Genomic DNA, 21,572 nt, shown 5'->3' with positions numbered 1-21,572 from the left:
ACCCCCCTGGATCCTTACCGGGACCCGGTACGCTCCAGCCCGACCAGGGGCAGCCTGCGGGACATCGGAGACCCGCACCACCGTCCCCACCTCCATCAGCGGACACTGATCCCGGAAGTGGTCCGGGTCTCCGCACCTCCAACAGACCGGCCCAGGCGCCACGGCCGCACCCGTGCTGGCGGGCGCCACCACCTGAGGAGGAGAGCGGCTGAAGGACGGGGAAGGGTTAGGCGGGTTCTCCCACGGCCGGGAAGTTGGCCTGATGAATCCTCCACGCCTGCGGGGGGCAGGAACGGGCCCTGGGGAGAGAGCAGAGCGAGAGGGAACAGGGGGGGGGAAACAGGGGAAGACACAGGGGAAGGGGAGAGAGAGAGAGGGGGGGAGGGCTCATCTGCCCTCGTCATCGCCGCCAGGTGGTCCTCCGCGAGCTGAACAGCTGCCTCCAGCGACGCCGGGCGGTGGCACTGGACCCATTCCGCCGTTCTCCTGGGCAGTCTTTGCGTAAATTGCTCCAGTACCACCTGATCGATGACTCCCTCGACGTCGCGGTCCCCCGCGAGCAGCCACCGCCGACAAGCGTCCCGGAGCCGTTGAACAAACGCAAACGGGCGGTCGGACTTCTCCAGCTTCATGCTCCGGAAGAGCTGGCGATTCTCTTCCGGGCTCCGACCAACCCGCTGCAGAATGGCCCTCTTCAGGTCAGAGTAAGCCAGGAGGTTCGTCGCTGGCAGTTATTGTGCCGCGAGCTGTGCTTCCCCGGACAGGAGAGGAATTAGACGGGCTGCCCACTGTTCGGGCGGCCAGCCCCAGATTTCAGCCGTCCTCTCAAACAGGTCGAGGAAGGCCTCAGGATCATCTGCCACCCCCATCTTCTGTAACATGGGCGGGGGCAGCGTAGCGTGGGTGTCCGGGGTCGTGGCTGGGGCTGACGCAGCCTCCTGGCTGAGGAGGCTCCGGATAGCGAGTCGGTCCTCTGCCTGAGCCCGCATGATCTCGAAGAACCGCCGATCTTGATCCTGCCGGAGCTCAAGCAGGGATTGTTGGTGGCCTTGATGGAGATTAGCGAGGGACTGGAGGATTTCCGCCAGCTGGGAGGACTCTATGGGGCGACCTTGTTCCATCATAAAAAAAAAAAATGGTCCCGGGTTTCTGCACCAATGTAAAACAATGCAAGGAAACCAGCGTCAACTTAAAGGGTAAGTCTTTTAATCTTTTCTTTAAAGGGTATGCAGAGACAATCTTTGCTTCTTTTTTTCCTCTCGTGCTCCGTCGCTCCTGCCCTTTTTATGCCGCTCTCCTCATGTTACTGCAATCAGAGACAGGTGTTAGTCATCATTTAGCTCAGGTGTGAGCGCCCTTACCGCTTTTCTCTCCCGGACGGGCGCTTGACCACGCCCCCGCTGCCACAGATACATATTTAACCTTAACTACTAGGGTTCAAAATACATATACAGATAAAATATATAATATATTTTTTTAAAGGAATAACACATATTACATACTAAAATAAGAAATATATATCAAGTATATTTGATTTTAAAATTACAATTAAATATATAAAAATATCTAGTAGTAATATGTATATATATATATATTTATATATATACAACAGTTAGTTCCGGTCCTCGATTCAATATCAGCACTCCAACGCTTCACTCTGTGTGTGTCACTCCACTTGTGTTCATGCCGTTATAAACTAAAGTGTAAGAGCAGTGCAAATCTGTTAAGAGCTATGTTTGTCATTTTAATTTTTTTGACATTATGTCATATATGTTCGCCAGCAAGTGGTGGAAAAAGATAATTTTTGTGTGAAATATAAGCCAGTTAGGTGACGTGAAGTCAATCTGCATCAGTCGTTTACATACAACAGCACTCCGTGACTGCTTCTATTACTATTACACTACTAAAGCTAGGAAATAGCTTTAAATGGCTTTAAACGAACAACTTCAGTATTACGGCTCATCAGAGCTGAGAGACACAACAGACTGATTAATTACACAATGGGTGCTGTTTAAAATAGCGGAGGACATTGCAGTTTCTATAGTGATCGACTCTTGCACACCAGCTACCTTGAAATAGGGAGAAATAACCTGCTTGGACGTTATTTTTCCACTGAGAAAGCTGATCTTCAGAAAGCTGACAGCATCTCTACTTGGGTGTGGCAACAGGTGATTGCACACTCTCTCTCTCTCTCTCTCACACACACACACGCACACACACACACACACATATCCTTGTTTATCCAATAACTTGTTCGAAACAGCACAAGCCGTTATACAATTACTGAAGTGACATTTTTTAATTACTAACGGAGGCTTGGAGGCATCATTTGGTTTGAACCAGAAACAGCAGATTCTGATCCACTACGTAATAATGTAGTTTATGCTCAAATGCGTTTTTATGACTGTACTCAGTTTTTCCTAATTTGTAAAAATTTACTTGTTCATTGAACTGTTGTATAAAAGCAATATCACACTCGCAATCGTGCTATATGGCCCTAAATCAGCACTACTGCGGCCGAATCACAGCAGTGCTGATATAGGGCCATATCGCACTCTTGCTTGTGTGATATTGCTTATATATATATATATATATATATATATATATATATATATATATATATATATATATATATATAAAACATTCTAATTATTTTTGTATAGTTAATATCATAATCAATATCAATAAAATTGTAAATATATATTAAAATAGGAATGACATATATATTTCTTAATAAAATAATATAAAACAATATATATATGTTATTTAATATATAAAAATTATATATATATATTTTTTAATTAGTTTAATAGTGTTAAATGAATTAAAAGTAAAATATAAATTATAAATTAAAATAAATTGTATTTATCTTGCTCCTTATTTTACATTTACTATACACTGTGCAAATTTGTGAATTGTGAACTGCCTGTGATTATAATTATTTTGACATAAGTTGTTTGACTTTAACATGACAGTAGCTCAAATTGTAAATTTTGAGGTAATGAGGCAGAGACGTGAAGGTCACTTAGGATTTCAGGTTTTCATGGTACGCATTCATCAGTCTGAGAACTCGGTACTCTTTGAATTTGGCTCAGAAGAAGGCATCTTTAGTTAAGCATACAGGATCTGTCCTCATTAGTGGAAAATGTCCTTGACAAACGCCGGCCCCGTGCCATACATTTATCCAGTTGAGAGGTACACATGGCCCATATGGACAAAAGATATGGCTCTAAACGTTCACTATACTGAGAGGACACTGCTGTATTGTGCTATGTGTGTTTATAGCTATGCCAACGTACAGAGCCATAACCGCAAAGTGACACAATCACCATCAAAGTCAATGATGTGTGCTTGATGGATGGAATTTGTAATGGGTAAATAGCTCACATGAAATTTCCACCTCTTTTTCTCTCTCCCTCACTTTTTATATAACAGTTCCTTTTAAATAGACTCCCTTCTCCTGTCTCTCTTCTACTTTGCTATTAAGTTCAAGTAGTCCTCTGAGAGTTGTGTTCAGCTACTGTCTAGTCTTTAAAGGTCATCTTTAAAGAGTGAGCACAGAGGTGTCTAAGTTTCATCAGTTTTAATCACCAAATCTGTATAAGCTCAGCAAACAGAACATAAAACATAAAATTACTCAATTTTGGAGCAAAATTTTGTGTAGCACATTTTAGATTGGATAAAGTTAGGTTAAAGTTAATGCCACCATTACAAGCAGAATAACTAGGGCTGTCAGAAGATTCATTACATTTAAATGTATTATTTTAATTACATTTCAATGTATTAAATATATGAAATTAATTAAATGATGCACTTATTAATTCATCAAATTAATCACATATATCAATATTAAAGATATTCTCCTAAATTATAGTGCATGCATTTTTTATTGCGTCAGTTTTAAATTTAATTAAGTGTACCAAATTAATAGGTTGAACTGACAGCACTGGAAATGAAATTTTATGACAACAGTGTCATTTTTGTTCCACCCAGGCATTACGAAAACCAACAGACTGGCACATTTTTGCTTTATAAGAGCACAAACCGTGTGTTCGAGGTCCACACCAGGCAGTGGGATTGTGGGAGCCGACACTACACCGTGGCGTGTACCTGCGGCGTGGCCGCACGAGAGGGCAATGAGGTTGTGACGTTTGACATGTGCAATGGGCAGCTGCAGGAAACACGTCCTGACTTGTCCATCAAGGCCGTGGGACCATCCGCGACCAATCGGATTAAGATCCATGAGACGCACCAAGGAAAAAAAGTCACGGTACGGCTACATTCAAAGTCTAAAATGCTGTGATTGCTAATAATAAGAAATTATTGTGCACATAATAAATAAAAAATTCAGTTTAATAAAAAAATTATTAAGACTTTATTTGCACCATGTTACCACCTACTGCACAACATATTGTGCAAATGTTTTCCCGAACAGAAATCATAATTTATCCATTTAAATTTGCACTTAAATGTTTTCTAAATATCGAACGAACACATAGACAAAAATCAAACACTCCTGGTTTCCTTAGAAACATGAAATATGTTGAAAAATTTATTATGCCGAAATGCTTGTTACTTATAGCATAATTAGAGATTGAAAAGCAAAATGAATTCTTGCTTATTGCTCATGGAAAAGTGCAACTTTAGTACTGTAGATAAAAGAATAATCCAGATTAATCAACATTAATTTAAAGGTGCACTCAATAACATTTTGTTCGTGTCATCTTGAACTTACAGTGACACCTAGTGGTGTGGATGCAGCATTATTCAAAATCAAGAGTTTTTAGTTTCAGATGCCATTGTAGAAATTCACTATTCACAATCAGACATGATTCATTTAATTCAAGAGTGAAAGTGCCCAATAACAAGAGGGTCACTGAGATTAAGTCAGTAGTATTCAGCTGGTCATGTGATTCTAAAATGGCATCCCCCATGAGGACGCCCCTGCCCCATGTAGAATAAAACAGTTTTTATAAGGTTACTGATATGACTAGACTCCTCATCTCATGTGAGTGCTCATGATTTTATACATATGTTTCAAAATTACAATTAATTTACAATTAAATTTAAAACGTTTTAATGGGGAAAAAATTACTGAGAGCACCTTTAAGGGTAAGAACAAATTTTACATATGCGTACACACCTGTGATGAATTCTGCCAGAAATTTTCCACGAGAACCTTATCTGCACACACAAGTACGCAAGTTTTAGTGAATAAGATGCAATGTGTTTCAGTTCCAAAACCAAAATGATTGCAACTCATAGTGTAAAATTTATATTCGATAATGAAAAATATATATTCATTCAAATGGTAACTCAATCTCAGCTGTGCTCACTGAAAACTGTATACCGTTCAAATTCAGAATGGGCAGATTGTCAATTTGTATTGCCCATTTTTCTGAAAAGTAAACAGATCTTGGCTGGGTTTCCCGAAGTACTAAGTAGAACTCCAAATGAGCGACGTGAGTTAAGACGATCGTTAAAGCTTAAATTGCAACGTTATCGGAAAACCCAGCCCTCATCTGTTTGTAAAATTAGCTTTTTATCCCGCCAATTATTTGAGAGCACTCGGTCTCCAAAGACCATCGTTCTGTCAGTGCAGCAGATGTTATCATTGTTGCATTGTGATGGTTCCAGTTAGGAAGTGTAGGAATGGCTAAGTTTACAGATAATAAAGGCTTCACATCCAGCTGGTTTGGAAACTTGAAGAACTTTTTCTTCATTTTGGAGTCTTATGTGCATTTAGTGCATGATTGAAGTCGTGATAATAGATAGATTATATACAGCATTCTATACGCATAGTTTTGAGTTCAAATCCTATACACGTATGGACAGACAGTGAAATAGTAGTAATATATGCTAATTAATTAAAAAGTTATTAAAATGGTCAATAAATAATAATAAGCAATATATTGGATATTTCTGAATCGGTACAGACCCCAACTTTTATGTATTGCATAAAATTTCATTCGAATTGTTCATTTCTTTGCATTTTATATTTTAAAAAGGCAAAATGCTTTAAATTAATTTAAATATTGTATTAATTATTTTGTTAAATAAATAGCCTTTTAACAAAGGACAGTTATTGTGACAATTACTATACTTTGTTGAGTTGTTGATAGCATTAAAACAAAACAAAGTTTTTCTGTGGAGTCTAGATCACCTATTAAGTAAAATGCAATTTTTTAATAAACAATATAAAAAATTTGCAAATTAGGCATTATCTGAATTAAGTTTAAATAGCTAAAGATGCAAGAAAATATTCCGCTTTTTTTACCTGAAGTGCCATGCCTTAATTTGACATGTGTAAGATTCAGCATGCCCTGACTTTGAATATGTTCATTTAATTTTAGTGTTAAATTAAGATACACCTATGGTTGAACTGAGGTTGAGGTTGTTTAACCCCTGCAGATTGTATTTGCCTCGGGGGCGTTTGTGCGAGCAGACGTCAATGACTGGGGAATGAGTCTGTCCGTCAGGGCTCCGAGTCAGGACTTTAATGGCACCATAGGCCTGTGTGGATTATTTGACCGGAACAGCCACAACGACCTAAATCACCCGGCAGGCACAAACCACCACAACAATGACCAAGTGGAATTTATTCAGAGCTGGAGGTGAGAGTGATTTATTACATACTGTTATTTCATCCACACAGTCTGTATCTTATGCTCACTTGTAGAAATACATTGGGCCCAAGTATTTGGAGACTTAAGCCAGATTTAAGTATGCACGAAGGCCGTTTGCATTAGATAACAGGTAACACATTACAATAAGGTTCTGTTAATGCATGAACTAAGAATGAACAATATCTATTAAATCTCGGTTAATGTTAATTTCTTAAAATAAAATTGTTATTGCAATATGCAAATGAGTTCATAATACATTAACTAAAGATAACCTGTACAACCTTTTTTTTTTATGTATTGGTATATGCATTTTATATGTAACATTATCCAAGATGAAGATGTGCTGTATGTTTATTGTACATTGCTAGTTCATGTTAACCAATGTAGGTAGCTAATTTTAAAGAATACAATCTTATTGTAAAGTTTTACCAGATAACAAAATATTAAAACAATTTGTATTTATTTTAAAGAAAGTGGTCCCACTTTATATTAGGTGTCTTTAATACTATGCACTTAAGCATTTGAAATAATGTACTTATTGTGTACTCAACTTGTATTGTTGCATTGTACTTACATTTAAAGTACCTACATTTAATTACATTAGCCTTACCCCTAATACTAAAAATAACCCTAACCCAACCCTTACTCTAAAACTTAACTCTAACCCTAACCCTAAACCCAACCCTAACCATACCCCTATTCCTAAACCTACCTGCACCTCAACCTCAGTAGCAGCAAATGTGAATCTTGTGAGAATTTTGCAGAACAGCATGTAGTTCCATAGTAAATACATTATATTGTATGTATTTTAATGTTAGTACATAGTAGTTATAGTTATCTAATATAAAGTGTGACCAAGAAAGATAGCATTAATTACAAATTTTATATTAAGCGTCTAATGCAGTTGCATATATACATTATTACATATAACTTCAAGGAACTTGCATTGTTTTAAGCAATAAACAATAAACACACAAGCCATGGGAACAAGCTTCTCTCATATCACTCATGATCGTGCAGCGGACATCAAGATTTTCAATGTAAATTACTACAAATTTGGGTTGTTTCTCACCAAAATCTATGATATGAACGTACAATATGATGCACAAAACGCATGGACACTTTTACCATAATTTTAAATAATTTTTTAAGCTTTAAAATGAGGCACTATCTACTTGAAAACACAGACCAAGATATTCATCAAAACATCTATTTTTATATTTTATATATGACAAGACAGTCATTAAGGTTTGGAATAACATGAGGATGAATAAAATATGATAAAAGTTTCACTTTTGGATGCACAATTTTAGTGTCCAAATAATTTTTGGGGACAACTTTATACAATACTTAATTGTTCTGTTGATATTTTCAGAAGGACTAAAGAGTTGTAATGGTGGTTATGAAAGTCCTATATAACACGTGAACACGGAGCTTTAAACTTCATAAAGATGCCAAACAAGTTGCAGGTGTATTTAGGAAACTTGGAGAGTAGTTCTGTTTCAGATTACAGTTTGTTTCACCATTTAACCTTCATTTGCTCATTTTAACGTCAAATGATAATTAAAAGCAAGGAAAGTCTCTAATCTAATGCGCTAACCTTTTTTGAACTCTAAATCCTTTCCAGACGTGGCACTTGAGGGCTTAATTCAAAGGCTGATTTAAGACATTCATATTTTTTGTTTTATTTCTCCATGTCAGGATCGCGCCTGGGGAGAGCCTGTTTGACAGCACGCCACCTGCCGTGGATGAGGAGATAAAGTGGAATTTCTGTGCTTGTCAAAAGGGATATAGCCTGTCCCACCATTCAACACATGCCTCTGATGGCCTATTAAACCCGCCTCCCGTTTTCCACTGCCAGTCTCACAACGAAAAAGATTACACATCCCTGTTCCCCTTCAGAGATACCACGGCCGACTACACCACTAAAACTGGCTCAGTTCGCAACATCCAGAAACGGGAGGCGTCAACTAAAGTTCCAGAGTTCTCCAAAAGTCTCAGTGGTGTTAAACCAAAGTTTCAGATGTCCCAAGTTCAGGCAGAGAACTTTTCGCTTTCTGTAGAGGAGCTAAAAATTGACTCGTTATTTAATGTTTCCGATCATCGCTTGAATGAATCTAAGGTGCCCTTTCCCACCTCAAGTGGTAGACACAAGAGACAGACCCTTGAATTCCTGCCTGTTTACACCTTCCAGACCTTAAGCCAGACTGACCTGGAAAGTCTCGCCTACTTCTTTCCAGATGACCACCGCTCTTCTATACGCACTCCTGCCCACCCATCCTGGCCGACACCCAGTGGCCTCACTTCTGCCAAAGCACTGGAGGTCTGCCAGTTGGCTCTTGCTAACTCAACCGTGGGCACAGTATGCAAGAGTCTTCTTGGTCGGCGCTTGGAAGAAGCTGTGGATCTTTGCATTCTGGATCTTCAACTAAAGGACGACTTGACTTGGGAGGATGCCCTTGTGCCCTTCTTGGAGAACGAATGTGAGCGAAAGTGGCTGGAGAACCGGACTCAACGTTCTCAAGACATTTTGACAACATTAGAGGATATTGCAAAGGCCCTACGATGTCCAAACTTCTGCAATGGGAATGGGCTGTGTGTAGAGTGGGGATGCCAGTGTTTTCCTGACTATAGTTTTCATGACTGCAGCCACACCATCAGTAAGTGTACATTGTGGCATCAATCTGAGGTTTCAAAAATGGTCTTGAGGGATCCTTAATCATTAGAAAGGCTCTGGGCTTTGGATAGCCATGGATAAGCAGATGCACTGCTACAGATTTTGTGTGACATACCTACAGGGGGTTTTGGGATTTGAGTTGTGACCACGGTTGTGTATCAAACTGGTCTTTGAGGTTTTTGTTAAATTGCCTGTGGAAAGTCTATATTTATTTTGTTTCTCAATGGACATGTCAATTTCAGACAACTATCTGCCTTTATTTCACATGTTGGCAAATTTGAGCACATATGTGACATTGTTTAGATCTCTTCTGAAAATCTAGATGAGATGGTTTTGACATTAGAGTTGTTTATTTGCTCAGGAGAAATTATGCAAAATTGATGTCCTTTTGACCTTATTGTTGTCTAGGAGAAATAATTGAGATATTAAAGGTCTGTTGGTGTTAGAAATTGTGATATGTTGGTTGTCCATGAGTCAGAGCTTTTTCTAAACTTAAGGCCAAATGTGTGTAATTAAAATCCTGTAGATTGGCAAGAACAAGAGTGTTCACTACAGCTGCCATTACCAGATGGTGGTCAAGATGCCAGAGCATCTTAGTGGCATTAGATAATATCTTTTTCTCTGCCTGCTCTTTTTATCAAATCTATCTATAGTAACGTGTTGTTTATTGAATGCTCCTATGAATTATGCTGTGCTTGGAATTTGTTTTTCTTTAGTTTGAAATCTTGTCCTTACTCTCCTCAAAGAATAATTACCATCTTTCTCAAGTATATCTGCGAGAAAAACCAGTGGCTCGGTACTGAATCCAAGTGTGCTGCTCTGCCCACATACAGTAGGCAATTGCCTTATCAGAGGCTGTTCACACTGAACACATTTTTACATCCATCATACAAAAGCACTATGATTGATTTTAATACCATATTGAGTTAGCATGTAGCTAAGCTAATAACACAACAGTCTTATAAACACAAAAAATACACATATAAATATTAGGTAATTTCATGTGTTTCAAGAAGTCCAAGTACGTTTTAACCTGATAAAGCATCTAAAAATGTGGCAATCCTGTGCGAGAGACCGAATAATCACTGAAATGCACCGCAATGGTCAAAGACGTCTGGACGGATGCAAAAATGCATTTGGGGTATAAAAAGGCCCATAAGTGTGTAATGTACATTTTTTTAACTGTGGTAAAGGACACATTTGTCACATCAGCATCTAAGTTGTTTTTGGCAATAGCGGCAAGGCTCCAAAGCGCCATTATCTTTCCCAGCCAGCCTTTATATCATTGAGATATTGTTATGCATGTATGCTAACGCCTGGCCCAGTGCCAAGCAGCCATGCCTGCTCTCTGATTAGCAATGGAATCTTTGCTAAGCCGCTATATCGCTCAAGGGTCTTCGGATGCTCCCTGGGGCTGCAGTGGTGACGAAATGGGAGTTTTAACACAAATTAGCTAGCAGATTAGGAGAGAAAGAGAGGGCTGTTTATCACCGAGTGACGCTTTTCAACCTCTCTGAGAGCAAGCTCTGATTTATGGTAACCGTGCAAGGTAGCACAGGGAGGACGCCTAGATAAATCTCCTTAATTGCCCGACTGATCATTGGTTGATGCCTGTTCTCCATCTGGGATCTCCATCCATTCTTTTTTTTTTCTTCTGAAGCCCATCACTCCTGGGGGCTTTCATTTAGTTCTGTTAGTTCTGCTCCTCTTCAAGTCAAACATAGATTTTTGCAGGGCTTCTCTTGGTCTGTATGTGGTAACAGTTGACTGAAAAATGTAACATGATTTGTGAATGGCTATGTTCGGATTAGCATGCTAACATACTATTTTTACTCTTTCAGCAGAATGACCAGCCTGATCCCATAATAATTACAATATTGTTTTTTCAGAACGTTCAGACTTTACATGTATCAAGGCAGTTCTAGTGTGAAATGTTCATTGTGTGGCATTAAAAGTGAGTTAAATGTTCTCCCAAACATATGAGGTTTTTAAGGTTAATTCTATATTTACTTTAAAAACAACAAACCTGACTTCCCTACCCTAAACCTTAAACCTAAACCTAACTGATGGTGTCATAAAAGGCAAATGTGAGAAGAAAAAGGGCAATTGCTTAAGCAACCACATTATTATGTGGTGCTTCTATAACACTTTTGGCTCATGTGACTAATTGTGTCCCAACTCACAAGTACTAATATGTAAAAACGTTCCATGCAGTCTTGTGGCAGGTAAGAGCCAACATGAAAAGTGTCAGGAATGAGGCTCAAAGAAATGGTACTTTATCACTACTGCATCTTTTCCTCTTTTTACCTGCCATTTCCCCATAATGGCAGGTAAAGGGAAAATCAAGTCTATAGAGAAGGCAATCAGACTGGATTCAATACCTGTGCATATCTGGGTTTCATTTTACAGCAAAATGATCTGAAGAACCACACTATTGCTTTTATTCAGTGGTGATATTCAGCTATGAGGCAGGCGTCACATTTACTCTAAAGGACTCATCTCAGATTTGACTTTTCCTAATTTTTAGACTAGCTTCAGCAAGTACTCCAATCGTTCCTCATTTATCATTTCTCTTCAAACATAAAGTAAGAGCATTCGTCCTTGTGGCAGAGATTAAAAATCCCTGAATATCTCTCACGCTCATTTCCTGGCTGGTCAGGGACAGTGTGTGTATGTGTACGCTGCGTCAGTGCTTAAGGCTTGTCTGGTTCATATCTACATTTCACAAGCTCAGGAGCAGGGTGAATCATGGGAAAGGCTGAAAATAACTTCGGTGCCCTGTTGAGCTGATCCCTGAGGTGATTAGGAAGTTAAAACTGTGGAGTCAGACTGAGACTCATTTTAAGGCCCTAGTTTTTTGTCACATGTCATTAGGCCGTAAATAAGCAAACAGCAATCCTTGGTTTAACTTTTTGTTATGAAAAAGATTGAAAAGTTCATTGCATGAAATATATCAAATCAAAGTAGATGACCACGTTTTGACGGAATATAGCGACAGTCGGCTTGAGAGAAAATTTAATTGACAAGAAAAAAAAAGTCATTTTTTCTTATTTAGTTTTCATTAATATTTTTAAAAACAATAAAATAAAAAAAAAGCTACTATAGAGTGCAACTTGGTTCCGGAAGTAAAAATCTCATCCATTTTCTCCATAGGCAAATTCATTATTAACAATAAAGCTTTAAAGATAGACTTACCATGAGGATAACCATGAGGTTGGTTATCGATGGTATGCCTCTAGTGAAACCAGCAGTCCATGTTATTTTAATTTCATTTTAAAATCAGTTGTGTAGCAACAATTCTTGTGAAGAACTACCTTGCCCATGATTCTGACGATAAAGATTCAACATCAGAGAATCGCAGCAAACAAAGCACACCAAAAGAGCTCTTTAGCGACCGGCCACTCCTATGACGCCCTATGAATGACACTATCGATAGATATATATATATATATATATATATATATATATATATATATATATATATATATATATATATATATATATATATATATATATATATATATATATATATATATATATATATATATATATTTAAAAAATTTATTAAAAAAAACACTTACTCGCCAGTTCTCTGATACGCCGTAGCTTGTTCCTCGGCCACTCCTCCTCCCTCCAACGGATGACAGCCGCACCTCTCCGGGCGGATTGGAGGCAGTCCTCCAGCCCCTGGCGGACGGAACGCCCAGCCACATTCTCTGGGAACAGAAGGGGCCCCTGGCAGCGGTTCTCCCGCACCAGGCAGTCGGCAGCGAGCCCCTTCTCCCCTCGCGGTCGGCGGCCGTCCTCCGCTTCCAGGCGGCCGGGCTCCTCATCCCCCGGCAGATGGCCGTGGATGGTAGTGGCGAGAACTCTACTACTGCGTATCCCTCCTCCTTCCCGGATTCCGGGACCAGTGTAAAGCTGTCAATGGAAAGGAGGAGGCGAGAACCGGCTTTCAATATAAATAATATTTTAATGAGAAACTTGAAGGACAAACACACACACGACGGACATGTCCGTAAACTATATCTCTCTCCCGCACAACCCTCCGCCGTCTGCCTTTATCCCTCTCGGAGGCTTGATTAGCCTGATAAGGGACCGGGTGTGTAGAATCATGACCCGGCCCCGCCCTCTGCCCTGCCACATACATATAATCAACAACTTTTAATTCTTTGTTTTTAATTCAATATGACCATTTGCAATGCTTCATGGGATTGAAGATCATTCCCTCATCAAAGGCATTAAGTATAGCCTTCTGTCTTTTACCTTTGACGTTTTGTCCAATTTTGATCACCTGTCTGCTTCAAATCAAAGTTTTTAATATAATTTGATTCACCTCGAAGCTGGTTGATTTGGTTCATGGCTTAGAACTCTAATAAAGGATTTTATTAAATCCCTACAGTTATGTAGAAATGAATAGGAAAACTACTTTAATTTAATAATATTTCATTTTATTTTTGTGGTATATGCATCAGATGGTCTGTGGACATGCCATCTAGGGTGCAATTTATTTAAGTAAATAGTACTTTAGAATATTTTTTTTTCTCTGGGTGTGAAATCACACAAATGAGACCATCTGGAGAAAGTTCTTGATGAGGCTAAGATTCATTAGGATTTGTCTGTGCTTAATTGCACTCCTCTAAGGACGGTTCTCTTTTTTTTCTCCAGTGTCGCTCATTCCTTGTGTTGACTTTTGATTTTAACTAGACTTTCAACTTAACTCAACATCCCATTTTAGTACATCTATTTTGGGTTTTGTGTATGAGGTATGTAATCTAAATAGACTTCCACTCCGCAGAGATCTCAACTCAAATTATGCTCCGGTAATAAAGTTATGCCTTGGTTATAAAAATACTGACGAGAAATGAGCCAAGATGGGAGCAATAATACATGGCATGCTGCCACAATACAGTCTTTTCCACAGATTACTGAAACTCTATTAAATGTTGTTGCATTTTATACAGCTTAAGAGACACCCAAACAAGCTCCTATTTACACATTTGCATTATTCAAGAGCTCTAGTCACAGAGAACATGCAATTCCCCTGCTGGAATGATATTGTAATGCTTGCAATATGTGTTTATTCACTGTTTAATGACAAAGGTAGGCAAGGAATTGGCCACTTTGAATATGTAGTGATGTGTGGTAGCTTAAAGCAAGATTTTGTTTGTTTACAGCAATGTACTTGGAAATTACTTTCGTCAGGCCTTTCAAACTGCTTCTGGTGCTTTTGTCCATTTGAATCTCACAAACTTTATGCACTGGCAGTTTTAGCAAAGGACAGGTGGTTTGGATTTTCTAAGGAGATATCGAGACATATGCATTCTTTTCAATGGCAGATATTTGAATCAGCAGTGTAAAGACTGTACACTGCACGCCTCACCCTTCATATAGGCCACGGCCATTAGTGACCATACCACATTGTGAAAATTCTCCTCTTCTTTTCTCAGGTCAGCCAATAGAGATCACTGATCTGGAGAACAGCGGTTTATGTGACATACGTGAGTTGGACTGCGACACCGTGAGGGTTTTTGGGCTGGGCTTCATTGACTCACCTGACCTTGCATGTCTCGTCATCAGATTAAAGGTAAAAAGTCTGAAGAAATATATTTAATATATTATTATTATTATTAAGAATCAATCAAAATGTAATGGTACCCTTTAGATATGAAACCAAAACAAGGGTTTGTCTCTTTCTTTCTAAAACTATTATGCATTTTTGTTGTTGTTGTAATGGCAAAGATCACGTTCAACAGTCTTCTTTAATATTTCATCAAAGATTTATGATTTATGCCTTGTGAATCTTGGCATGGTTGTTTTTAATACCTACCTGCCATCTGTATTGATGTTTAATTAAAAGAATGAGCAAAGAGATATCTGGGACATCTGATGAGATAAAGAAAGCAATAAAAACAGTAATCGTAACAGTGCATAACACATACAAAGAAAACAACAAGAAATATGACTGGTAAACATTGTGCAAAACAACACATAATGTGCTGTAATTGTCTGATGAAGATTAGTCAGCTTTGCTCACAGGGATCCTGTCGAAATTTGAGGTGAAATGTGTTTATTTTAGTTTTAGGCTCAAACTGTGTTGATTCACTGAAGACGTCAAAATGCTGCTCTATCAGGGCTGGTCTTAAAATGCAGTCTTAACTCAAATCTATTATAACAAAAAAATTAATAAATAAAAATACATTTCCATACTTCCCACAAAGTACATTTTAATATATTCCCTTCATGCTGTCATCTCATTTGAATTTTGCAGTTCAGAAATTTCCGAATTGCCCCTTTTTTGCTGTATTTTCCTAGGGGGTATATTGCCTACAGTGTGGGGTAATCCCATTTGAGGAAATTGGTTTTACATTCATTGTTCTGTCTTTCCCTTAAAGAATGAAGTGTGAAGATTTTAATAATTTAGCATTTTATGTCATATGATACAAGTGGAGTACATATGCCCATTCTAAAGATTTATCATACATTCTGATAAATGTGGGTAAAAATTAAAACAATACTTTACTTTTTCCTTCATAAACCCCAAAATAATTTATTTTGAAAAATGTCTTGGTAAATGTAATGTAAACAAACTATTATTTGAAGGTAGAAAAATCTATTTTCTTCGATATATTTTTTAGCACATGAATGGAGTTTGGATCCCTGATGAGGAAAGAAGAACCAAAGCTTCCTTACTCAGCTCCAGGGCTATAGACTGCTCCATCCCACGGCTTGGCAACATGGCTGTCGACACGATGGACTTCATGGCCAATGAACAGCCCTATGCCAGATGGGAGATTAAGGTACCTGTCCGTCAAACTCAGTGACAGGATATGTTCATGATACATTTTCCACTTCCATTTTTACAGTTCCTGAATGAATCAAATTTATGTTACTGCCTTTTGTCATGCCGAATCCATGAAATAGAAATTACTCCATCCTATGTTTTGGAAATGTACTTGCAGGCTAATCAGTTGTTGATATTTGAAGCCATTAGGTTAGTCGGTTAGTGTTCTGCTAAGCTATCAGGCTCAACTCTTAGTGATATGGTTAGTGATATGCTAAACTATCAAGCTAACTGGTTAACAGTATGCCTAAGAACAATATCAGACTTATCAGTTAGCGTAATCCCTAGCTATCAGGCTAATCGGTTAGGGATATGATCTGTATCATGCTAAATGGTTAGCGATATACTTAGCAATCAGGCTAATCCTTAAATGACAAGCTTTGCTAGTAGGCTAATAATTTAGCGAGATGCTTAGTAATCAGTTACTGATGGTTTGCCATCTGTCTTTTATTAGCCAAGACATCCCGTATTTTTGCTGAAATTAAGACGTCCCGCTAGAGGCAAAACATCCCATGTTTAAGACATCGTCTCCTGTATTCAAGCAGCAAAATGCTCAATGGGGACTACTCCTGGGTCTGATGGCAAAACATCCTGAGCCTGTTCGTGTGGCAAAAAGTTGGCAACCTTATGCATATCTCTTAAACTCATCAGTTAGCTATATATTAGCTGTCAGGTTAATCAGTTAGCCATATGCTTCACTACAATGCTAAACTGTTAGCGGTATGCTTTTTTTTGGTTAATTGGTTAATCGAATATAGTTCAAAATAAGTTCTGTCAGCAAATGGAATTGCTTAAGAGGGTAGGATTCTGAAGGGGGGAAGGATTTGGCATGACACCATCTAATAAAATTAAATTCATGTCCATCTTTTCCAAACTTGCTTCGTTTGTTTTTAATATTTGGTCCATTTAGTTTGATTGAAAGATAAATCAGCAAAGAAACGATGCACCGTAATGTTACCTGAGCTCTCTAAAGCACCTTGTCACAGTTTTAAATGGAGATCTACTCTGAAATGTAATTACGCAGCCCATGCTGGAAGTCTCCTTCACAGTTGTGGTTTTTAACGTCAATGGCTACGCAAAAAAGCAGACGAATTTATGCCACCCACACATGCTGTTTGAGGCAAAGCTAAATGATGCGTGCCAGGGTGCTTTAAAATATTATATCATGGCAAAATCATCAAGCCATGAGATGGAGGAGAGATATTCTGTACTGAATGACAGCCATAAAGGCAAAACCATAATTTTAATCATTTTTATGTTATGACGGTGCAGCCCATGCAGATACTGGAAAGTCATGTTGGCCATATATTTAACTATATGGCTAACAAAAACATTAAAAAGTTTGTAAAACCCCTTCAGATTTTTTAATGGACGAATTGAATTTATAAAGGTCTTGTGAGCTTGACCTCATTGTGGTACAATATATATGGTATATCACGTCGGTTGGCCCCAGAGTGCACCTTGATCTACATGAGTGTGTTTACCTAATATAAAATGGATGCTAAGGATAGCCCGTGAAGAGGAGTGCCATTAACATAAATTTAAATGTTGAGTGAGCCATGGGGTTCCACTGAAGGTCAGAGCAAAGACATATCTGTGAGGTAATACATCTCAAAATCCACCTTAACTCCCCTGTCTGCATTAATCTGAAGGGCTTCTGGGATTAACCGTCACTGAGAGGTTGGAAATTAACCTCACTTTTGGATTTACGCAAACGATCACAGCTAAAGAAGCACTGAAGTATTACAGTGTTATAGAAGCATTATACTCTCTCTCTCTCTCTCTCTCTCTCTCGCAGGTAACTAATGATGGTCGTCAGTACAGCAAAGGGAAGATCTTGACCCTTTATGATGGTATTTGCCAGCTGTGTGAGACTCCCTCTGGACTCTGCAAACTGAAGGTAATAATATTCAAACACTTTTATTTAATTGTCACTATGTTGAGGCTAAATACTGCCCTCAAAACTTTTAGTTGTGGTGTTCAGGTACTGTAATTTCTATTACCCGTTGCACAATCATTTGCTGTCCTAGCTTCACAAGCCTGCCATTAAAAAGCATTACAAATCATCTTTTAATAAGGCAACAACAGCTACCAAAATACACATGCATGCATAATTTGTCCTGTAATTCTACAACCCAGTTTTAATAAAAACAGCTCATTAGTATTCGAAGGTATTCATTCTTATGTGGTTCTAGCTCACATGTATTTCGGAAGTTTGGAAAGACAATGGTTGGATTTCCACCCACATATTTTTATGTGAATTTTGGGATATTGCATAAAAGATAGATTTACCCAGATGCGATTGAAGTTTTCAATATGCGCATGAAAAAATGCATGCATTCGCTTAAGGTGAATACATTTTGTATTCAGGAAGAAGACGTGCTTAAACTACTATGGAAACACATTTATTGAATATTCCTATAGAATTTGTATAGGAATATAGTATAGAAAAAAGTAATGTGACTTTGCATCAACAAGCCATGCAAATACATAATTCACTCAAAAAATATCGGCAATATCGCCGTAGAGCATCTCAAACGTTGCTCTGTTTATTCTGAAATGCGGGACACAAAGCCTGTGATCACAACCATTGTCTAAACTGTGGTAGTAGATTCAATGTCCAATTTCAATTGAATTTTGTGCCAGTTTCCCTATAAGTAACATTTTTGTTCTCTTGTATGTATGAGATGAAAACGCTTCTTTATTCACCAATTGTTTTTGCGATATATGAATTTTTCGCCTAAATTCAATGTGCAACTTTGATGGAAACATAGCTAATGAAACACTGAATATCAGGGGTATTAACAGCATCTAAATTATAAACCCTTTATATATATGAAGACTTTAGATGCATACACCTTTACGCATACACCTTAATTCATATATTGATTTTATTGTATTTATAATAAATTAGATTATTTAAATGCATTTAACCGAATCACATTTATTTAACTCAGTACCCACACATCTATGGCCATATCGACACTGAAAATGTGTGGGTATTAGTGTGGGTATGGCTTAGGTTGCATTGCAAAATTCTTGAATGAAGGTTATTTAGTGGTACTTCATTACAAAATATCATGATTGTTCGTCACATCTTCCCCTGTGGCCTCCATTCATTCATTCGTCCATCTGTCCAGCATCCTGAATTTTACATTCGCTGTGTGCAAACCAACTTCCTACATTAAAGGCCTTGATTTTCCAACAGAAAATAAGTCGCAGAGGATGCACAAGTGTATTTACTCTAGGTGGAAAGTTTGTCAAAGTTGTTTAGTCTCTTAACTGCTCTCAGAACGGCAGGATGACAGTGAAATATGACTGATGGGTGCAGTTAATATGGGCCACAGGGGTGTGCATTGGAAAAACAGACATCTGTGAATATTATTCACGACATTGAGAATAAAGACCGACATTGTAAGTGATTCCCTAAGCACCTTGTTTTCTGAATGCATCCTCATGTCCTCTCCTGATCTTTCTCTCCTTTTCAATCCCTCATTTTTGCTCTCTTTCTGTGATTTTTTTTTAGCTACGACATAGCTTGTAATCTCACTGTGAGAGATGATTTATCTGGGTGGATACATTTGGTGTCTGTTTATCTTCTCTGCCGTGCCACGGATGTCCTCCAGGCGTTGTGACTTACATGTCCCTGTGGGTATTAGAAACTTGGAATATAGAGATTCTATCAGTGTTTGGCTTTATGCTTTGGTGATTTATAGCAAAGACGGCTCAGGTTTATCTCAAAGGTTTGACAGGGGAAGTTGCTTGAGCTGCAGTGTAACTATTAGCTGTAGCAAAACAGATTCACACTGGTGGATACCGCTGGAGCGGTGAACAGTAGAACGCGATAATGGAGTAATCAGTGAATCCACGATTTTGTTTTTCTTTTCTTTTTTCCTTCTTTCTTGTGCCTCAATTTGTAGAGCATAGCATTAACAACACTAAGGTCATGGGCTCGATTCCCATAGAACATACAAACTATTGTGTTTAACTCTTTCTTTCTTTCTTTCTTTCTTTCTTACTTACTTACTTTCTTTCTAAAGAGAGGTCATGGGTTCGATTCCCAGGAAGCAAAACTGATAAAATGTCTGTCTTTTTCTTTCTTTTTTTTATTAGATTTTTTTCATAGCTCAACTCATAGAGCATGACATTAACAAAGGCAAGATCAAAGGTTCAAATCCCAGACAAAACTATTTTGTTTATTTGTTTCTTATTTTTTCTTTCTTTCAAATGAAAGGTCATATGTTTGAACCCCAGGAAACAAATTAACTGATAAAATGTCTCCATATTTTTCTTTCTTTCTTATTTCTTTCTTACAGCTCAACTCATAGAGTATGACACTAACAACGCCAAGGTCAAATGTTCAAATCCCAGAGAATGCACAAATTGATAAAATGTCTTTCTTTCTTTTCTTTCTTTCTTATTTCTTTCTTACAGCTCAACTCATAGAGTATGATACTAACAACGCCAAGGTAAAAGGTTTGAATCCCAGAGAATGCTAAAAATGTATAAAAATGTCTTTCTTTCTTTCTTTCTTTCTTATTTCTTTCTTACAGCTCAACTCATAGAGTATGATACTAACAACGCCAAGGTAAAAGGTTTGAATCCCAGAGAATGCTAAAAATGTATAAAAATGTCTTTCTTTCTTTCTTTCTTTTAACTCAAAATGTAGAGCTACCAATGCCAAGGTCATTGGTTCGAATCCCCCAAAAGGTCAAATTAAATCTATCAAATGGAAGAATGTAAACTAACTTTCTCTCTTGCTTTTTCACCCTATCTTTCTCCTATCTCTCTCACTCTCTCTTTCTCTCTGTGTCTCTTGTCTTTTAGGAAGGGACGTGTAATATAGATGGGATGTGTTTTGCCGAGGGAAGCTCAAGCCCTTCCAGTCCATGTCTCCTGTGTAACTCCACGGCCTCCAAATACACCTGGTCCATTAATCAAGGTAAACACAGTCTATGTGTTTGCAAACTGAGCTTTTGTTTGTATTAGCACAAATTACTGAACACATTATCTGTACTTGTTGTGTTGGCTTTAATTTTAAAATAGGTAGAGTGCAAGCAAATTAATTCACCCTTATCTACACACACACAAAAAGCCAACTAACATAAAGGACTGTTTAGAAAGACAGAATGACTGAATATCACCTTTAAAGCTCACAACAGATGGACGTGTGCTTCACTGGAAAATGTGTGTTGTGTGTTGTCCTTGTCACAGTCATTCATTGTCATTTGTAAGTGAAAATGGAATTAAACAGACAAGCACTGTTTGAGTATGTTTGAAGTAAAAGGTTTTCAACTTAAAAAGTTAGAGCTGACTTTATTATAGCACATAATAGAGTCATTATATGGAGTCAGCATGAATATGCTCACTGTGAATTTTCATTTGCTGATGTTACATTTTCAGATTTTACATTGTTGCAAAAAAA

The 21,572-nt window shown here is 38.1% G+C and overlaps 1 protein-coding gene across 1 annotated transcript in view; it reads left to right on the top strand.

Annotated features, from left to right (window-relative positions):
* The window catches only part of LOC127639498 (von Willebrand factor D and EGF domain-containing protein-like), a 75,110-nt gene that overhangs the window by 20,588 nt on the left and 32,950 nt on the right, over window positions 1-21,572 (top strand). Inside the window, exons 10-16 of the mRNA XM_052121554.1 lie at window positions 3,994-4,270; window positions 6,412-6,614; window positions 8,328-9,286; window positions 14,754-14,890; window positions 15,942-16,103; window positions 17,946-18,047; window positions 20,975-21,089. Coding sequence (XP_051977514.1) covers window positions 3,994-4,270; window positions 6,412-6,614; window positions 8,328-9,286; window positions 14,754-14,890; window positions 15,942-16,103; window positions 17,946-18,047; window positions 20,975-21,089 — 1,955 coding nt within the window. The remainder of the gene's footprint in view (window positions 1-3,993; window positions 4,271-6,411; window positions 6,615-8,327; window positions 9,287-14,753; window positions 14,891-15,941; window positions 16,104-17,945; window positions 18,048-20,974; window positions 21,090-21,572) is intronic.

The sequence above is a fragment of the Xyrauchen texanus genome, chromosome 48, assembly GCF_025860055.1.
Source record: "Xyrauchen texanus isolate HMW12.3.18 chromosome 48, RBS_HiC_50CHRs, whole genome shotgun sequence".
NCBI classification, from domain to species: Eukaryota; Metazoa; Chordata; class Actinopteri; order Cypriniformes; family Catostomidae; genus Xyrauchen; species Xyrauchen texanus.
Note: the sequence above shows the minus strand (reverse complement) of the source record. Positions and strands in the feature narration are given on the sequence as shown.